The sequence below is a fragment of the Salmo trutta genome, chromosome 28, assembly GCF_901001165.1.
Source record: "Salmo trutta chromosome 28, fSalTru1.1, whole genome shotgun sequence".
NCBI classification, from domain to species: Eukaryota; Metazoa; Chordata; class Actinopteri; order Salmoniformes; family Salmonidae; genus Salmo; species Salmo trutta.
The window spans coordinates 18,100,199-18,121,151 of record NC_042984.1 but is presented as its reverse complement, the minus strand read 5'-3'; the positions used below and the strand labels follow the sequence as shown (position 1 = coordinate 18,121,151).

The 20,953-nt window shown below is 42.8% G+C and overlaps 1 protein-coding gene across 1 annotated transcript in view; it reads left to right on the top strand.

Annotated features, from left to right (window-relative positions):
• LOC115165649 (integrin alpha-5-like) overlaps window positions 1-19,642 on the top strand; it is a 79,677-nt gene extending 60,035 nt beyond the window's left edge. Inside the window, exons 25-30 of the mRNA XM_029718905.1 lie at window positions 2,715-2,873; window positions 6,125-6,232; window positions 9,325-9,438; window positions 13,868-13,969; window positions 16,082-16,204; window positions 17,879-19,642. Coding sequence (XP_029574765.1) covers window positions 2,715-2,873; window positions 6,125-6,232; window positions 9,325-9,438; window positions 13,868-13,969; window positions 16,082-16,204; window positions 17,879-17,962 — 690 coding nt within the window. The 3' untranslated portion in view covers window positions 17,963-19,642. The remainder of the gene's footprint in view (window positions 1-2,714; window positions 2,874-6,124; window positions 6,233-9,324; window positions 9,439-13,867; window positions 13,970-16,081; window positions 16,205-17,878) is intronic.
• The last annotated feature ends 1,311 nt before the right edge of the window (window positions 19,643-20,953 follow it).

Below are 20,953 nucleotides of genomic sequence, written 5' to 3'. Positions count from 1 at the left end.
GTGGGAAGATCCAATGGAACATTCAATGCATAGAAAAAGGGGAGTGCATCAAAACCGCCAGTGGACATTCTCTTTTTTCAATGTAAGCAGCCAGAGGCCCTCCAGGAGGCTAGCTGTTAGCCGGCTGGACAGGCAGAGTCATCAGGATGTAGCACAGGGTTCTATACAGAAGACACTGGCCTTTAGCAGGTCTGTAGTAGCAGGTAGTACTTCCCAGACAGTGGCCTTTGTGTAGAAGCACACCAGACAGACACTACTTCCTGGGGAAACAGAGAAGCAAACCAAACAGGCACTACTTCCTGGAGAAGCTGAGAAGCACACCAGACGGACACTACTTCAAATCAAATCAAATTGTATTAGTCACATGCGCCGAATACAACAGGTGTAGACCTTACAGTGAAATGCTTACTTACGAGCCCCTAACCAACAATGCAGTAAAAAAAATACAGATAAGAATAAGAAATAAAAGTAACTAAATAAAAGTAATATAATAAAAAAGTTACTAAAATCAAAGTAATTAAACAGCAGCAGTAAAACAACAATAGCGAGACTATATACAGGGGGGTACCGGTACAGAGTCAATGTGCGGGGGCACCAGTTAGTTGAGGTAGTATGTACATGTAGGTAGATTTATTAAAGTGCATAGATGACAACAACAGAGTATCAGCTGTGAAAAAGAGGGGAAGGGGGAGGGGGGAAAATGCAAATAGTCTGGGTAGCCATTTGATTAGGTGTTCAGGAGTCTTATGGATTGGGGGTAGAAGACTTGGCGTTCCGGTACCACTTGCCGTGTGGTAGCAGAGAGAACAGTCTAACTAGGGTTGCTGGAGTCTTTGACAATTTTTAGGGCCTTCCTCTGACACCGCCTGGTATTAAGGTCCTGGATGGTAGGAAGCTTGGACCCAGTGATGTACTGGGCCGTTCACACTACCCTCTGTAGTGCCTTGCGGCCGGAGGCCGAGCAGTTGCCATACGAGGTAGTGATGCAACCAGTCAGGATGCTCTCGATGGTACAGCTGTAGAACCTTTTAAGGATCTGAGAACCCATGCCAAATCTTTTCAGTCTCCTGAGGGGGAATAGGTTTTGTCCTGGCCTCTTCACGACTGTCTTGGTGTGCATGGACCATGTTAGTTTGTTGGTGATGTGGACACCAAGGAACTTGAAGCTCTCAACCTGCTCCACTGCAGCCCGTCGATGAGAATGGGGGTGTGCTCGGTCCTCTTTTTCCTGTGGTCCACAACCATCTCCTTTGTCTCAATCACGTTGAGAGAGAGGTTGTTGCCCTGGCACCACATGGCCAGGTCTCTGACCTCCTCCTGATAGGCTGTCTCGTCGTTGTCGGTGATCAGGCCTACCACTGTTGTGTCATTGGCAAACTTAATGATGGTGTTGGAGTTGTGCCTGGCCGTGCAGTCATGAGTGAACAGGTAGTACAGGAGGGGACTGAGCACGCACCCCTGAGGGGCCGCCGTGTTGAGGATCAGCGTGGCGGATGTGTTGTTACCTACCCTCACCACCCGGGGGCGGCCTGTCAGGAAGTCCAGGATCCAGTTGCAGAGGGAGGTGTTTAGTCCCAGGGTCCTTAGCTTATTGATGAGACTAGAGGGCACTATGGTGTTGAACACTGAGCTGTCGTCAATGAATAGCATTCTCACATAGGTGTTCCTTTTGTCCAGTTGGGAAAGGGTAGTGTGGAGTGCAATAGAGATTCCATCATCTGTGGATCTGTTGGGGTGGTATGCAAGTTGGAGTGGGTCTAGTGTTTCTGGGATAATGGTGTTGATGTGAGCCATGACCAGCCTTTCAAAGCACTTCATGGCTACAGACATGAGTGCTACGGGTCAGTAGTTATTTAGGCAGGTTACCTTAGTGTTCTTGGGCACAGGCACTATGGTGGTCTGCTTACAACAGGTTTGTATTACAGACTGGGACAGGGAGAGGTTGAAAATGTCAGTGAAGACACTTGCCAGTTGGTCAGCTCATGCTCGCAGTACACATTCTGGTAGTCCCTGCGGCCTTGTGAATGTTGTGAAAGAGAAAGAAGAAGAAAGAAAGACATTCCAGGACACACAGGGGTTTGTTTTGAGCCTTACATCATTACAAAGTCTAACTAAATTTTTCAATTTGTAAGGACAACCTAGACTCATGTTGTCAGACATCCCACCGGACAACCTAGACTCATGTTGTCAGACATCCCACCGGACAACCTAGACTCATGTTGTCAGACATCCCACCGGACAACCTAGACTCATGTTGTCAGACATCCCACCGGACAACCTAGACTCATGTTGTCAGACTTCCCACCGGACAACCTAGACTCATGTTGTCAGACTTCCCACCGGACAACCTAGACTCATGTTGTCAGACTTCCCACCGGACAACCTAGACTCATGTTGTCAGACTTCCCACCGGACAACCTAGACTCATGTTGTCAGACTTCCCAACGGACAACCTAGACTCATGTTGTCAGACTTCCCACCGGACAACCTAGACTCATGTTGTCAGACTTCCCACCGGACAACCTTTCTCAGAACAGGAAGATTAACAGTGCTCAAGTTTAGATGACATCACATCAACAGTCCATTTCCTGGAGGTCTGGGTCAACCTGAACAGATTCATTTTTTGAGAACAACGACCAGGTGGGGGATTATATTCTTGTAATATTCTACTTACTTTCTCTCTTCCTCCTCATTCTCTCCCCTGTCCCTGTCAGCTGGTGAACAAAGGTCCCAGTGGGATCAGCCACACAGTGCTGCAGCTCAGCTGTCCTCTCAGTGTTCAGGGCCAGGGTCTCCTCTACCCCCTGGAGATGTCTACTGAGGGACCCCTCAACTGCACCACCAACTACTCCATCAACTACCTGCAGCTCAAGGTGAGCATTCAATTACTGACATGTCTTTGGATGTATGACAAGGAATGTGACACTTTTGTAAAGGTGGAGCAGGTCTCAAACAAATTTTCTCTCACGGTCAACATATTCACTCACACACATCACACACACCACACACACCACACACAGCCTTCTCAGGGTCACATGATGCTCATCTGTGAGTCTAGAACACTTCAGAGAGACAGGCACTGTGGAGATATCCCAAAGGTTATAATTCAGTGTGTGATAAACAGTCTCAGTTCTCCACACCCAACTCCCTCCCAGCCTAACCAGCCCTAACGAGCCCCACCCAGGACACTAGCTTTACTGTCACTTTGATCTCTCGGGTCTTCCCTCAGCCCAGCACAGCTTGATGAACCACTTCTGTACCAATACTCACTCATCTTCTCCATTTAATGTTTGGATAAAAACCCAGCAGAAAGGGACCTCAGGGTTCACATGGGCACATGACTCTGGTGTAGTCGCTTGTTTGTGTCTAGAACTTCTAAATGTACAGATGCTGAGATGGTTGTCCATTTAGCAGTAATCTGTACAAAGCCATGAGGATGAGACCCCACATGTACTAGATTAATGATGAGGATGAGACCCCACATGTACTAGATTAATGATGAGGATGAGACCCCACATGCACTAGATTAATGATGAGGATGAGACCCCACATGTACTAGATTAATGATGAGGATGAGACCCCACATGCACTAGATTAATGATGTGGATGAAACCCCACATGCACTAGATTAATGATGAGGATGAGACCCCACATGCACTAGATTAATGATGAGGATGAGACCCCACATGCACTAGATTAATGATGAGGATGAGACCCCACATGCACTAGATTAATGATGTGGATGAAACCCCACATGCACTAGATTAATGATGAGGATGAGACTCCACATGCACTAGATTAATGATGAGGATGAGACTCCACATGTACTAGATTAATGATGAGGATGAGACCCCACATGCACTAGATTAATGATGAGGATGAGACTCCACATGTACTAGATTAATGATGAGGATGAGACCCCACATGTACTAGATTAATGATGAGGATAAGACCCCACATGCACTAGATTAATGATGAGGATGAGACCCCACATGTACTAGATTAATGATGAGGATGAGACCCCACATGCACTAGATTAATGATGAGGATGAGACCCCACATGTACTAGATTAATGATGAGGATGAGACTCCACATGCACTAGATTAATGATGAGGATAAGACCCCACATGCACTAGATTAATGATGAGGATGAGACCCCACATGCACTAGATTAATGATGAGGATGAGACTCCACATGTACTAGATTAATGATGAGGATGAGACCCCACATGTACTAGATTAATGATGAGGATAAGACCCCACATGTACTAGATTAATGATGAGGATGAGACTCCACATGCACTAGATTAATGAGGATGAGACCCCACATGTACTAGATTAATGATGAGGATGAGACCCCACATGCACTAGATTAATGATGTGGATGAAACCCCACATGCACTAGATTAATGATGAGGATGAGACCCCACATGCACTAGATTGTAAGTCGCTCTGGATAAGAGCGTCTGCTAAATGACTTAAATGTAAATGTAAATTAATGATGAGGATGAGACCCCACATGCACTAGATTAATGATGAGGATGAGACCCCACATGCACTAGATTAATGATGTGGATGAAACCCCACATGCACTAGATTAATGATGAGGATGAGACTCCACATGCACTAGATTAATGATGAGGATGAGACCCCACATGCACTAGATTAATGATGAGGATGAGACCCCACATGCACTAGATTAATGATGAGGATGAGACTCCACATGTACTAGATTAATGATGAGGATGAGACCCCACATATACTAGATTAATGATGAGGATAAGACCCCACATGCACTAGATTAATGATGAGGATGAGACCCCACATGTACTAGATTAATGATGAGGATGAGACCCCACATGCACTAGATTAATGATGAGGATGAGACCCCACATGTACTAGATTAATGATGAGGATAAGACCACATGCACTAGATTAATGATGAGGATAAGACCCCACATGTACTAGATTAATGATGAGGATGAGACTCCACATGCACTAGATTAATGATGTGGATGAAACCCCACATGCACTAGATTAATGATGAGGATGAGACTCCACATGCACTAGATTAATGATGAGGATGAGACCCCACATGCACTAGATTAATGATGAGGATGAGACTCCACATGTACTAGATTAATGATGAGGATGAGACCCCACATGCACTAGATTAATGATGAGGATGAGACCCCACATGTACTAGATTAATGATGAGGATAAGACCACATGCACTAGATTAATGATGAGGATAAGACCCCACATGTACTAGATTAATGATGAGGATGAGACTCCACATGCACTAGATTAATGATGTCGATGAAACCCCACATGTACTAGATTAATGATGAGGATAAGACCCCACATGCACTAGATTAATGATGAGGATGAGACCCCACATGCACTAGATTAATGATGAGGATGAGACTCCACATGTACTAGATTAATGATGAGGATAAGACCCCACATGTACTAGATTAATGATGAGGATAAGACCCCACATGTACTAGATTAATGATGAGGATGAGACTCCACATGCACTAGATTAATGAGGATGAGACCCCACATGTACTAGATTAATGATGAGGATAAGACTCCACATGCACTAGATTAATGATGAGGATGAGACCCCACATGTACTAGATGAATGATGAGGATGAGACTCCACATGCACTAGATTAATGATGAGGATGAGACCCCACATGCACTAGATTAATGATGAGGATGAGACTCCACATGCACTAGATTAATGATGAGGATGAGACCCCACATGTACTAGATGAATGATGAGACCCCACATGTACTAGATTAATGATGAGGATGAGGATGGGTCACTAACGTCAGTCCCTGTATTGACCTAATGGGTGGTGTACTCTTCTCTAATGGGTGAGGTCAGTGTCTGTAATGTATTGACCTAATGGGTGGTGTACTCTCCTCTAATGGGTGAGGTCAGTGTCTGTAATGTATTGACCTAATGGGTGGTGTACTCTCCTCTAATGGGTGAGGTCAGTGTCTGTAATGTATTGACCTAATGGGTGGTGTACTCTCCTCTAATGGGTGAGGTCAGTGTCTGTAATGTATTGACCTAATGGGTCAGTGTCTTCTTTCCCTCTGTCTCCTCAGCTCCAGCAGACTTCCACAGAGCAGCCGCCCCTACTTGTGCCTGGTCAGGATCACCACATCGAGAGGAGAGAAGTCCAGAGAGACCAGCTGGCAGAGCACACTAACCTGGTGAGGCCATACACAATGACAGACTGATGGACGGAGGGAGAGAGTGATGGAGAAAGCTAATGCTGAAATGAGTTACTAGGGCAATGACCCTGATTCAACAAGCTTTTAGAGTGATAAGCAGGGCTTGTTTTTAACCTCTGATTGTTAACCTCTCTGGTATCATTTGGACGCTAGCGTCCCACCTCGACAACAGCCAGTGAAATTGCAGGGCGCCAAATTCAAACAACAGAAATCACATAATTAAAAATCCTCAAACATACAACTTTTATACACCATTTTAAAGATAAACTTCTTGTTAATCCAATCACAGTGTCCGATTTCAAAAAGGCTTTACGGCGAAAGCACACCATGCGATTATGTTAGGACAGCACCTAGCCACAAGAAACCATACAGACATTTTCCAGCCAAGGAGAGGACTCACAAAAGTCAGAAATAGTGATTAAATGAATCACTAACCTTTGATGATCTTCATCTGGTGGCACTCCCAGGACTCCATGTTACACAATAAATGTTCGTTTTGTTCGATAATGTCCCTCTTTATGTCCAAAAACCTCCGTTTTGTTGGTGCGTTTAGTTCAGTATTCCAAAGGCACAAAGCTCGCTCTCAACATCCAGATGAAAAGTCAAAAAAGTACAATAAAAGTTCGTAGAAACATGTCAAACGATGTTTAAAATCGATCCTCAGGTTTTATTTTTGTCATAAATAATCAATAATTTTTCAACCGGACAAATGCTTCGTCAATAGAAAAGGAGAAACAAGAAAGGTGTGCTCCCGATCACGCGCTGCACTCATGTCTGGAAATGTCCACTGTCCACTCATTGAAAGTGCTGTATCTCCCTCATTTTTCAGAGTAAAAGCCTGAAACAATGCCTAAAGACTGGCCACATGTAGAAGAAGCCATAGAGATTGTGATAGGCTGGTGGATAGGCTTTCAATGGAAAAACAGCCTTTCAAAATAATAGTACTTCCTGGAAGGATTTTCCTCAGGTTTTCACCTGCCATATCATTTCTGTTATACTCACAGACATTACTTTAACAGTTTTGGAAACTTTAGAGTGTTTTCTATCCAAATCTACCAATTATATGCATATCCTAGCTTCTGGGCCTGAGTAGCAGGCAGTTTAATTTGGGCACGCTTTTCATCCAAAATTCCGAATGCTGCCCCCTACCCTAGTGAAGGTAAAGACTGTTTCCTGTTGTCAAATAGTTAAAGTAAACAGGACAAGTGGATGGTAGAGACCAGGGGCTTTTCTTTGGATATAGATCTGAGCTGGAGGGTTGAACCTCTGCTTCTATGTTCCTCTGATTCACCTGGAGCCATGGCATGTTGTTAATCTGGGACGGTGGCTCTGGCCTGGTCCTGCTGTTAGATAAACTTCCTGGGATTGGCTAATGAGGTATGATGTAATTAAGAGGGAGGGGTCAGAGGGTGTGGGGTGGTGGTGGTCCCCGCTTTGGGGATTAACATTAAAAGGGCTGCAGGGAGACAGGGAGTGGAGCTTGGGCAGTAAGGGCATTAGAGTAGGGGGATCTGTGGGACCAGGGGAACCACCTGGACATGATGATCTGGTTACATGCTGACCACACTGCTCGTGTTGCGTGTGCGAGCATTGCAAAATAAATGCACACATAAATGTTATTCAATCATTGCACCCACACTGCTCGTGCGCGCCAATGAGCTAAAATAGAAGTCAGTTCTATTTGTGGCGCTGAAACGCGGTGCAAGTCCGACCTGTCCCCAATTTAATATAATTGGTTCAGAGTTTGTTTTGATATTTCAACCTGTATGTCGTGATCGCGGGACAAAATCAATTTGCGCACGATGGGACTCGGTTTGGTCATGGTGTTAGTTGACAGACCGTGGTGTTGTTGTCAGGTATGCGTAAGTGGCTGCAAGGGAGTCAGGCGCAGGAGAGCAGGTATTTGGTAGCACACAGAGCCTTTTTTTCATGCGAACCAAAAGCAAACGGCACAATGAACACGAAATACAAAACGGGTATACATAACCCAGCGCAACCAGACTAACATGCGCATACATCAACACAGATAAACAATACCACACAAAGACATGGGGGAAACAGAGGGTTAAATACACAACACATAATGAGGGACAATGAGAACCAGGTGTGTGGAAAAACGAGACAAAACAAATGGAAAATGAAAAATGGATCGGCGATGGCTAGAAGGCCGGTGACGTCAACCGCCAAACACCGCCCGAACAAGGAGATGCATCGACTTCGGCAGAAGTCGTGACAGTTGTTAGTTGTTAGTGTCGCTGTTGTTATTTTACTACTGCTCTTTAATTATTTGTTAGTTATTTATTTATTTTTTACTCATCTATTTTTTTCTTACTGCATTTTTGGTTAAGGGCTTGTAAGTAAGCATTTTACTGTAAGGTCTACACCTGTTGTATTCAGCGCATGTGACAAAAAAGATTTGATTTGATTTTGATTTGATCCAACCAGTTGCAGGACCAGCTATCTCTCCCTCTGTCTACCACGAAAGCGCTAAAAGTCAGCTTTTGGAGGTTTACAACGAAAGCGCCCAGCTCCCATGATGAGGATTTCATTAAGATTGTGTATTCTAAAAAAGTGGGCTGGTTTCAGTGGTTGGGCAATAATGTTGGATGGCGGTGAGCGTCGACTGCGTGCTGCATTTTTTGTTTCATGACATTCCCTCAACCTCTTTCTAATTGGAAGCAGCCCTGGATAGGGATCATAACATTGAGCTCTTTGTTATATTTGTTTGGCCTGCAGTATGGCCTGCAGAGTTAACGTTGCCTTTACTTATTTTATTTTCTGCATTTCAAGATACCCCAGTATACTGCCCAAGCCTACTATCCACCTCCTCCCTCTCTACTGACCTCTGCACCAGTTTTTAATTCATGCATTTAGCTAACTATTGTTAAATTAAGCCTGATAGAATGACAAATTACCTTTGTTTTGTAGCTGTTTGGTTTTTCTTGGTGAGGACAGCAATAATAGATTGAGCATGGCATATCTCAAATCATGGCATATCTTATGTCATCTGTTTAGCATTAATACTCTCCCTCTCTTCCATCCTCTTTCCCCCTCCCCCTCCCTCCGTCTAGTCCTGCTCTAACGTGGAGTGCTGGACACTGCAGTGTGATGTGGGTCTTCTGGAGAAGGGGACCAGCGCCATCCTCAAATTGCGCTCCGGCATCTGGGCTGAGACCTTCATCGAGGTACAGTATGTGTGGACTGGAGATCAAACCAACCACTCTGCATAGTCAAACACACATCAATTGTCGGAGTTGCTGGGCCTAAGAAAACTATAGAGATGAACTAGGACCTACACACACAATTGCTCCACAACACACCTTTAAAATGGAACTGGCAACATTTTAGCAACATACAATCTGTTCATATACACCCCCAGGAAGAATATTACACCTTACCCCCAGGAAGAATTTTACACCTTACCCCCAGGAAGAATATTACACCTTTTTTTATAAAATCTGAGAAGCGAGCACTTACATCTGGTCATTTTCATGTTTTCATACTTTCATAGAATGTTTGAGAATGACATAGAGTAAGGCATTTGTGAAAATTATATAGCAATATAGAATGGGAAAGCTGCCATGCGTTTGGACTATTAATAGACATTGCAGTAAATAAAACCTAATAAAAAACAGTCTTGTCCAGGGTTGCGTTCAGTACGTTTTTACGTTCTGGAACGTTCAATTGAATGGAAACGGTGCTGTTCTGAATGACCAGTTGTAAAACGGGGAGGTTGTGGGTTGGGGAACTCTGTCAGCATGGCCACTGCCCTTTAAAAACGTCACTCATTGCTTCAAGCCACACCCACCAAACGAAAGCAAACGTACCTCAGTCTGTTCAAGAATGTACAATAATGTTTTTGGGAAACTTGTCGTTCAGTACAAACCGATTCGCAACGTAGCAAACGTACAAGGGAATTGAACACACCTCAGGACGGGACTCTACACAGACCGGTGCATCATAGCCAATCAGAGATACAGTTGGCCTATATGCAAATAAGCCATTTTCCACACGGGTCTGCCATCATTCACTTTGAACTGGATTGTGTATTTACAGGCAGTAGCAACAGCGCTACTTTAGATCATTAGGAAGCATTTGCCAAAAGCCACATGAAAGGATTTCTGCTAAAATACCACGGGAGACCGCTTACATTTGGGAAATATACAGTCTTATTGATCAAACAACCATGAACAGGTAGGCTTTCTCTCCCTTAGACAGTTGCCTATGATCAACAACTGTTAGCCAGAGCGAGATGCGTTAAAATCTAACGAAGGAACAGTAGATAAACCCTCAAACTTCTTTAGCTTGTAGTTGACCGTCATAATTACACTGATAAATGATGGGGAATAGTAGCCTGCTCGCCATTCAGCAGCTTGCCTGCCAAAGCATGCTTGTCCCAACCAATGGCGTTTAATAAACCCTGGGTTGCTGATACTATGTATTGGCCATTGAGAGGCTTTGAAGCCACTGGTCGGCCATATTGGCACTCCCTAGTCCTCCATATGGATTTTTTTATTTATTTAACTAGGCAAGTCGGTTAAGAACAAATTCTTATTTACAATGACAGCCTACCAAAGGCAAAAGGCCTCCTGTGGGGAAGGGGGCCTGGGATTAAAAATAAATACAATATAAATATAGGACAAAACACACATCACAACAAGAGAGACAACACAACACTACATAAAGAGAGACCTAAGACAACAACATAGCAAGGCAGCAACACATGACAACATAGCATGGTAGCAGCACAAAACATGGTACAAACATTATTGGGCACAGACAACAGCGCAACGGGCAAGAAGGTAGAGACAACAATACATCACACAAAGCAGCCACAACTGTCAGTAAGAGTGTCCATGATTGAGTCTTTGAATAAGAAGATTGAGATAAAACTGTCCAGTTTGAGTGTTTGTTGCAGCTCGTTCCAGTCGCTAGCTGCAGAGAACTGAAAAGAGGAGAGACCCAGGGATGTGTGTGCTTTGGGTACCTTTAACAGAATGTGACTGGCAGAACGGGTGTTGTATGTGGAAGATGAGGGCTGCAGTAGATATCTGAGATAGGGGGTAGTGAGGCCTAAGGGTTTTCTAAATAAGCATCAACCAGTGGGTCTTAAGACAGGTATACAGAGATGACCAGTTTACAGAGGAGTATAGAGTGCAGTGATGTGTCCTATAAGGAGCATTGGTGGCAAATCTGATGACCGAATGGTAAAGAACATCTAGCCGCTCGAGAGCACCCTTACCTGCCGATCTATAAATGATGTCTCCATAGTCTAGCATGGGTAGGATGGTCAGCTGAATCAGGGTTAGTTTGGCAGCTGGGGTGAAAGAGGAGTGATTACGATAGAGGAAACCATGTCTAGATATAACTTTAGCCTGCAGCTTTGATATGTGCTGAGAGAAGGACAGTGCACCGTCTAGCCAGACTCCCAAGTACTTGTATGAGGTGATTACCTCAAGCTCTAAACCCTCAGAGGTAGTAATTACACCTGTGGGAAGAGGGGCATTCTTCTTATCAAACCGCATGACCTTTGTTTTGGAGGTGTTCAGAACAAGGTTAATGGAGGGATGAATAGAATTCTACAGTATTTCAACAACAAATTACTTAAAACATTTTTATTTAACTAAGTCAGTTAAGAACAAATTCTCAATGAAATGTTTCAAGGACAAAATTCCATGTATTTAAGTATTGTCTGGTTGTAGTGGGGACAGTAACCTTAGAACTCTCAACAAAAATAACTTTAAGGAAAATGGTTTCATATAAAAAAAATATGTTTAGATCACAATATAATTTCAAAGTATGCATTAAGGTGACTGCAATACAATAAACGTGTAAAACTAATGTAGAGATTAATAAATGCATTTCTATAGTTTCTAAAATATTGGAGCAGTTCCAAGATGGCTGCGCGGTGGCTTCAATACAGCGCCCCCTGTCAATCATCCAGGGTAATCCAACCATCGTTTTGACAACTGAATGGGAACTTTCTGCCTGCCCTCCCATTTGATTGATGATGCCAAATACATTTGATTGACAACAAAGAGAGATGCCAACTGTGGATAACAGTCGTTCAAGTTCAACATAGCTAGCTAGCAAAGTGATTAACAGTTCTTGCTCGCAAACCAAATGACACCTGCATCTCTAGCTGTAGCCACCAAAAAAATTACATGGTAGGAAAAAGTCAGCCACTCACTGACTCATCCAATGACATGATATCCTCCCAGCAGCTAGCTAGCTAACATTAGGCACTGTGATTTTAGCTTGTTAAATAAATAGCTACTGTACATAAACAGACAAGCTAGCCTATTAGCCACGCTATGACTGACTTGTGGTTATTGCCCTTTTATAGTTTGATTGTGTTGACATTCCCAGCCTAAGTTACATTTCTGTTTTTTGTCCAACATATTGAGTCAAGGAAACTGATACAGTGCATCCTGAAGGGCTGGAGGCAGCAAACAATGTACCAGGGCAGCTGTGATTTACAACATGATAGCAATATTGGTTGGACTACCAAGAAATGTATTGGTGAATTAGCTATATTAATCATGCATTGAACTGCATCCAACTATTCTACCAACAATGCTTTACTTGACATCATTCAATTTTTTGTCAAATAGAAGCTATTATTAAAACCTCTTTATAAAGTTGGTTTTGTAGCATAAACTGAGAATTTGATATTTGTGACTGATATTATGATTGTCTGTCTGTTTCATATCTGCAAAGTAGCTAAAACGCTGTCAGTTCCACTTTAATTAGGTCATCAAAGAGTGGATCTTCGTCAGGTTCAGAGACGAAAGCAACCGCCAGAACTACTGGTCTTGTGTCCTCTCAAACTCACTGCACATGTAGACACGTTTCTACCAGATGACAATGGCACGGACTGCATGAGACGGTCTCCGTTTGTGTTCTGTCTGCAGGCCTATCTGTCTATTCACATTGCTGTCTGTGTATTTTCTCATGTCAAGATTTGGCTGAGTATAAGCAGAAATATTCCTTTAAGTAGCTATACAAAGAAAACACCAAGACTTAAAACCTCAAATTAGAGACTGTAGAATATGAATGACCAGTCAGACTCACACACGTGATTGTATTGACTAGATGTCTGTATTAATGCTAGCTCAGAGCTAAACTCTGCCAATGTGAACAGACTCAGATATTTGGTGAAAATAAACGGAAAACAGTAGCTTACAGAGTGAATAATTAAATTCTAATTTCAGTAGTTCTGTGAGCGTATCGTTTGCGTGTTGGTCTATAGTGTATTAGGTATAGCAGAGCTGGAGGGTATCAGTCCACAGAAGCTGTTGTGAGAAAGACCTTACACCAAGGCTTATGTGTAAGTGCATTGGAAATTCATTAGTTGGCGGTCACGCCTTCTCATAGGATTGGAATGTCAGAGGGGTTTTGTGAGAAGAGTCAGCCGGTCTGATGAGGTTCATCAGTCTCTGTAGCACATTACTGCCTCCTACTGGACATGAATCAAACAGGACCCATCACTAGTCCACACATAGCCAGCACCCGTACAAGTTGCAGTGTGCCTTTCAAATACTCCTACACAAATTATTTGAAAAATCTAAATGAATATCCAATCTGATCCTGTTGTTTTGTTTCCGTTCTCAGAGGGCATACAAGGGGTACGTGCTGGAGTGCCTGGCAAGGTTCAGCGTGGTCAAGATGCCCTATGTCATCTTGCCCAAGGAGGTACCGAGTGGATCTAAAAAGGTAGCTGTATGTCCAGTGCACTCATGTCAACAAACTTCTCTATTTTATATTGTATTGTTAGTCTTGCATTACCATACAGTCAGTGGTTAAATTGGGATTTGGGAGGTGCGGTTTCTAGTTTGGTGGCGTGCCCGGGAGGATTTAATACAGTAGCCTAAACAATCTATACTGACAAAAGCACATCACAGCATACTACAGGTCGTGGAGGGACCTTGTGAGGGGGATATTATTTTCGTGCACAGAATGTGATGAGCTGAACAATTTAATAGACAACCCTATAGTAAAATAGTTTAACTTTGCTGTTGCTTACTTGTGTTGGTAAAAAAAAAAATCATTAGATCATTCGAAATTCGCATAACCAAAGTTACAGGGTCTCAGCTCTGCCTGGATCTCATTTGGATCATAGGTGTTGGGTCTCGGACTCGGTGGGATCCGGCCTAAGTTAACCCCTGTATATAGTATGCCCATGTTTCGTTCAGCACTCAGCTGTTGGGAAAATGCAGGAAGCCTGGAATCGAGGCTATTATACAGTGCCTTCGGAAAGTATTCAGACCCCTTGACTTTTTCCACATTTTGTTACGTTACAGCCTTATTCTAAAATTGATTTAAATCGTTTTTTCCCTCATCAATCTACACACCACCCTATAATGACAAAGCAAAAACTTTTTATTATTATACAATAAAATACTTATTTACATACTGTAAGTACTCAGACCCTTTACTCAGTACTTTGTTGAAGCACCTTTGGCAGTGATTACAGACTTGATTTTTCTTGGGTATGACGCTACAAGCTTGTCACACCTGTATTTTAGGAGTTTCTCCCATTCTTCTCTACAGATCCTCTCAAGCTGTGTCAGGTTGGATGGGGAGCGTCGATGCACAGCTATTTTCAGGTCTCTCCAGAGATGTTAGATCGGGTTCAAGTCCGGGCTCTGGCTGGGTCACTCAAGGACATTCAGAGACTTATCCCGAAGCCACTCCTGAGTTGTCTTAGCTGTGTGCTTAGGGTCATTGTCCTGTTTGAAGGTGAACTTTCGCCCCAGTCTGAGGTCCTGAGCGCTCTGGAGCAGGTTTTCATCATGGATCTCTCTGTACTTTGCTCCGTTCATCTTTCCCTTGATCCTGACTAGTCTCCCAGTCCATGTCGCTGAAAAACATCCCCACAACATGATGCTGTCACCACCATGCTTCACTGTAGGAATGGTGCCAGGTTTCCTCCAGACGCGACGCTTGGCGTTCAGGCCAAAGAGTTCAATCTTGGTTTCATCAGACCAGAGAATCTTGTTTCTCATGGTCTGAGAGTCTTTAGGTGCCTTTTGGCAAACTCCAAGCGGGCTGTCATGTGCCTTTTATTGAAGACTGGCTTCCGTCTGGCCACTCTACCATAAAGGCCTGATTGGTGGAGTGCTGCAGAGATGGTTGTAGTTCTGGAAGGTTCTCACATCTCCACAGAATAACTCTAGAGCTCTGTCAGAGTGACCATCGGGTTCTTGGTCACCTCCCTGACCAAGGCCCTTCTCCTCCGATTGCTCAGTTTGGCCGTGCGGCCAGCTCTAGGAAGAGTTGGTGGTTCCAAACTTCTTCCATTTTTAAGAATGATGGAGGCCACTGTTTTCTTGGGGACTTTCAATGCTGAAGAAATCTTTTCGTACCCTTCCCCAGATCTGTGCCATGACACAATCCTGTCTCGGAGCTCTACGGACAATTCCTTCGACCTCATGGCTTGGTTTTTGCTCAACTGTGTGCCTTTCCAAATCATGTCCAATCAAATTGATTTACCACAGGTGGACTCCAATCAAATTGTAGAAACATCTCAAGGATGATCAATGGAAACAGAAGGCACCTGAGCTCAATTTCGAGTCTCATAGTCTGAATACTTATGTAATTAAGGTATTTCTGTTTGACATGTAATAAATTAGAAAAAATGTATAACCTGTTTTTGCTTTGTCATTATGGGCTATTGTGTGTAGATTGATGAGGATTTTTTATCTATTTAATCCATTTTAGAATAAGGCTGTAACGTGGAAAAATTTGGAAAAAGTCAATGGGTCTGAATACATTCTGAAGTCACTGTAAGTGGAGGTCATGACTAAATGTGTTCCTCCTCTTCAGGTGGTGACCCCGTTGGTGTGGAACAAACAAGACAGCCAATACTCTGTGCCCTTGTGGATCATCATTCTGGCCATACTGGCTGGGCTTCTGCTGCTGGCACTGCTCATCTACGTCCTGTACAAAGTGAGTAGTCAGGATAGTGATGATGTTAATGTCCGGCAGAGTGGGCAATTCCCATCTCTTAACTTCCCATATTTTCCTTTAGAACTTTATTTTTAGAATGTGAAATGTCAGAATAATAGTAGAGAGAATCATTTATTTCAGCTTTTATTTCTTTCATCACATTCCCAGTGGGTCAGAAGTTTACATGCCCTCAATTAGTATTTGATAGCATTGCCTTTAAATTGTTTAACTTGGGTCAAACGTTTCGGGTAGCCTTCCACAAGCTTCCCACAATAAGTTGGGTGAATTTTGACCCATTCCTCCTGACAGAGCTGGTGTAACTGAGTCAGGTTTGTAGGCCTCCTTGCTCGCACACGCTTTTTCAGTTCTGCCAACACATTTTCTATAGGATTGAGGTCAGGGATTTGTGATGGTCACTCTAATACCTTGACTTTGTCGTCCTTAAGCCATTTTGCCACAACTTTGGAAGTATGCTTTGGGTCATTGTCCATTTGGAAGACCCATTTGTAACCAAGCTTTAACTTCCTGATTGATGTCATGAGATGTTGCTTCAATATATCCACATAATTTTCCATCCTCATGATGCCATATATTTTGTGAGGTGCACCAGTCCCTCCTGCAGCAAAGCACCCACACAACATGATTGGGATGGTGTTCTTCGGCTTGCAAGCCTCCCCCCTTTTCCGCCAAACATAACGATGGTCATTATGGCCAAACAGTTTTATTTTTGTTTCATCAGACCAGAGGACATTTCTCCAAAAAGTATGATCTTTGTCCCCATGTGCAGTTGCAAACTGTAGTCTGGCTTTTTTATGGCGGTTTTGGAGCAGTGGCTTCTTCCTTGCTGAGCGGCCTTTCAGGTTATGTCGATATAGGCCTTATTTTACTGTGGATATAGATACTTTTGTACCTGTTTCCTCCAGCATCTTCACAAAGTCCTTTGCTGTTGTTCTGGGATTGATTTGCACTTTTCGCCCCAAAGTACGTTCATCTCTAAGAGACAGAACGCGTCTCCTTCTTGAGCGGTATGACAGCTGCGTGGTCCCATGGTGTTTATACTTGCGTACTATTGTTTATACAGATGAACGTGGTACCTTCAGGCATTTGGAAATTGCTCCCAAGGATGAACCAGACTTGTGGAGGTCTCCAATTTTATTTCTGAGGTCTTGGCTGATTTCCTTTGATTTCCACATGATGTGAAGTAAAGAGGCACTGAGTTTGAAGGTAGGCCTTGAAATACATCCACAGGTACACCTCCAATTGACTCAAATGATGACAATTATCCTATCAGAAGCTTCTAAAGCCATGACATAATTTTCTGGAATTTTCTAAGCTGTTTAAAGGCACAGTCAACTTAGTGTATGTAAACTTCTCACCCACTGGAATTGTGATACAGTGAATTATAAGTGAAATAATCTGTCTGTAAACGATTGTTGGCAAAATTACTTGTGTCATGCACAAAGTAGATGTCCTAACCGACTTGCCGAAACTATAGTTTATTAACAACAAATTTGTGGAGTGGTTGAAAAATGGGATTTAATGACTTCAACCTAAGTGTATGTAAACTTCTGACTTCAACTGTACGTCTGGCTGGAGAGACATATGAAGATTTGAGATGTTGAAATATGATATATTTAGTTCTAACTTTTATAACGTCGTCTTTCTTCCTCCCAGCTTGGCTTCTTCAAAAGGTCGCTACCCTACGGCACGGCTATGGAGAAGGCCCAACTCAAGCCCCAGGCTGCATCTGAGGCCTAAACACCACATAGAAAGGATTAAAACAAACTATTTTGTTGTCAAAGAACCAAAGAAACCTAGAAACCCACATGATTGCAATGGAGAAATGTGGTTAATTTAAACGTCCAGAGAGGATTAGACTGCAGTTGATGAGGGAGGAGGAGGAGGAGGAGGAGGAAAGACCACTGGAACTCCACTGTACTGCACTAGAGGAAGAAATACCCAAAGAACTCCAAACCAAATGAATGTTTTTAATTTAATATATGTTTATGTTTGTTGTCGTCGGGTTGGGGTTGATCACCAAGCTGAACTTCAGTGTCACAGTCAGACAAACTGGCTTTAGACTTACTGATCCTATTTGAGTTGAAGTCCAAGACTAGTGACTACAGAAGAAGAGGAGCAGCCTATGGAAGCCCTTGATTCGATCAAGGAAGATGCTTGGTTTCTCCCTGCACATCTTTTAAAACAGCTTTGTATTCCCTTGTGGATCCTTGTGAAAGATAATTGTTTTACTCTTTTTCAACTGCCTTCATTTTGGTGCTAAAAAAGTGTGATCACTGCTTTAAAAAGGTATATGATGGTGTTGAGGGGGACAGAATGCATCTCCCTTCCTTTTTGTAGCTATTAAAGAAATCTGATCTCATACTTTCCCAAACGAAGTCAGAAACATGCTTTCTGTTCAGGGCACCAGAGGAGCATGTTCACCAGAGGAGCACAGACAGAGGATGTTTGTCTCGTGTCTCCATAATCTACACCTGAGCTGTTTACCTATCCACATTTCTACCAAACATGTTTTTACAGCCGGTCTTTTGTTTAATGTAAGTTCAGTTTGGCTCCTGTAATGTTCGGCACGTACAAACTCCTGTACTGCCAAAATAGCTTCTTCAGCCTCAGAGTGGTGGACATACAGTGCTTGGTCCAGTTGTTTTGCACTCAAAGGAAATCTACTGATGTCTAACAAGATGCCAAAAACAGACAGGATACTGACGGACTGATCTTCCTTTGGGTTTGACTTGACCATTACTGATCACTTTGTTGATCCTGTATGTTTGTGTTCGTTGTGACAGATCAAAGCATTGCCTCAAAGTTGACTGGGACTTGACTGGATCCATCCATCATGGGCCTGTGAGATAGATCCCACTGAGAGCTTGAAACACTGTGGTGCCAGTACTCTGTCTGGTGACTTGTAAACAAGTTTGTCCAGACTTTGCTTGTCAGTATGGAGGCAGTATGGAAATTGGGTTGAAGCAAAGACCATCCAGGTGTATCCACAGCCTTGGTGTGTAATGATGTCTTGAAGTCAGTACATTACTATGTTGCCAACAGAGATCAGGGAAGCTGTAGTACATACAATCTGAGTGGGTTGCTTGCAGGTCAGGGCTCACTCTGGTGAGTGTCAGGGAAACGGCCAAATATCCAGTCCCTACACATTTCACCTTGATCTTGTAGTGTGCTAGGAGCATCTTTGCTCTGGTTTGTTTTTATTTTATTTGATGTCCTTATGATACCAAAAACTGACTGAGTACCAGAAGCTCTCCCACCACGATGCTGCAGCTTCACCCATGGACTGAATATGTGGGGCTCATTTATTTGTCATGTAAATAGGTTTTGTGTGTGTGTGTCGGACTGCCTGTGTCTTCATGTGTTGATGTTCCTGTCTGTTTTTTTTGTGTGAATCAAAGAGATCTTTCCCATTGCTAAGTCCTCTCCTTTCTCTCTTGCATCACTAGGGAACGGTAGACTTGTCCAGCAGTAATGCTGATCATCGCATCACTTCAATCTGTACTCAGGAAGGGTTGAGACTGCCTGATTAGAGTTTAGGACAGCTAGGACCAGAGTAGCTATTCATTTAGGGCCCGATTCAGACTTGAGATAAGTTGACTTAACATGGACTTAAGTCACTTTTTTTTTTACTTAAGTCCATGTTAAGTCAACTTATCTCAAGTCTGAATCGGGCCCTTAATGCAATAGAGAGACTGCAATGAAAATGTGCATGCATGCATACACAGTAAAATCAGTTTGCCTCTTGTAAAGGGATAGCAACTGGGCATTGGGAGAACTTTTTTTTTTGTACGTGCAATATTATTATTCACTCTGGTTGATATTGGTTTTAGTTTTTGCAGTAGTTTTTGAATTTTCTTTCATTTTGTTCCGGAGGGGTTGTGTTAAACCAGGTGTATCTAACATCTAATGATGTCTAATGATGAGTCTGTGTTAAAAACCATACCAAGTCTGCTCCCTATGGTCGGATGGGGTATTGTCAAAAACAATTGGTCTGTTTTTTTTCCCTCCTAGATTTTTCCACTGCACGTATTCACCACTTTTACATTTTGCTCCACTGCTATAACTAGCCAATGTTTAGTATCACTATTTCAGATATCAGTGGATAAAATACATCCATCAAACCTCCTGAGTTGATCTCGAGTGGGCATGTGTGATAATGTATGTTCAGTTCAATTGTATCACCTATCCAAACGCAGCCATAATGCAACACATCTGTTTTCACTATTTCTTTTGAATGCCCCTTAGCTCATATTGGTGATTTAATCCACAAGCCTTATCAACACTCATGGTGCAAAGACTGCTAACGCCACTCAGTGGATTAATTTAACATGTATCATATTATTTTTAACAGTATTTGTATGATATTGTTTTGAAAAGTATATGTCTGATCGTAGTGTCCAGACTGAAAATGTCAACCTAGTATTATTTATATTGAAAGAGGATGTTTTAAACAGAATCCTCAGTGGTTACAGTAGAAGACTACACTGGGTTTATCCTTGTTTTCTCAATGCTTTCTAGGCCCCATTTTAAAAATCTCCTTTTTACAAAGTTGTAAATATTTCTGACGAATATTTTTTAGATCCAATTGAAAAAAAAACATTTGTGAAATTTACTCTCCCCATATTGGGGAGACTTTCTGGGAATATTATTTAGTCTTTTAGTGATCATTTGTGTCTTATTATACGGTTTGCATTTCAATTAAAAAAAATGACATGCTTTGATTGAATA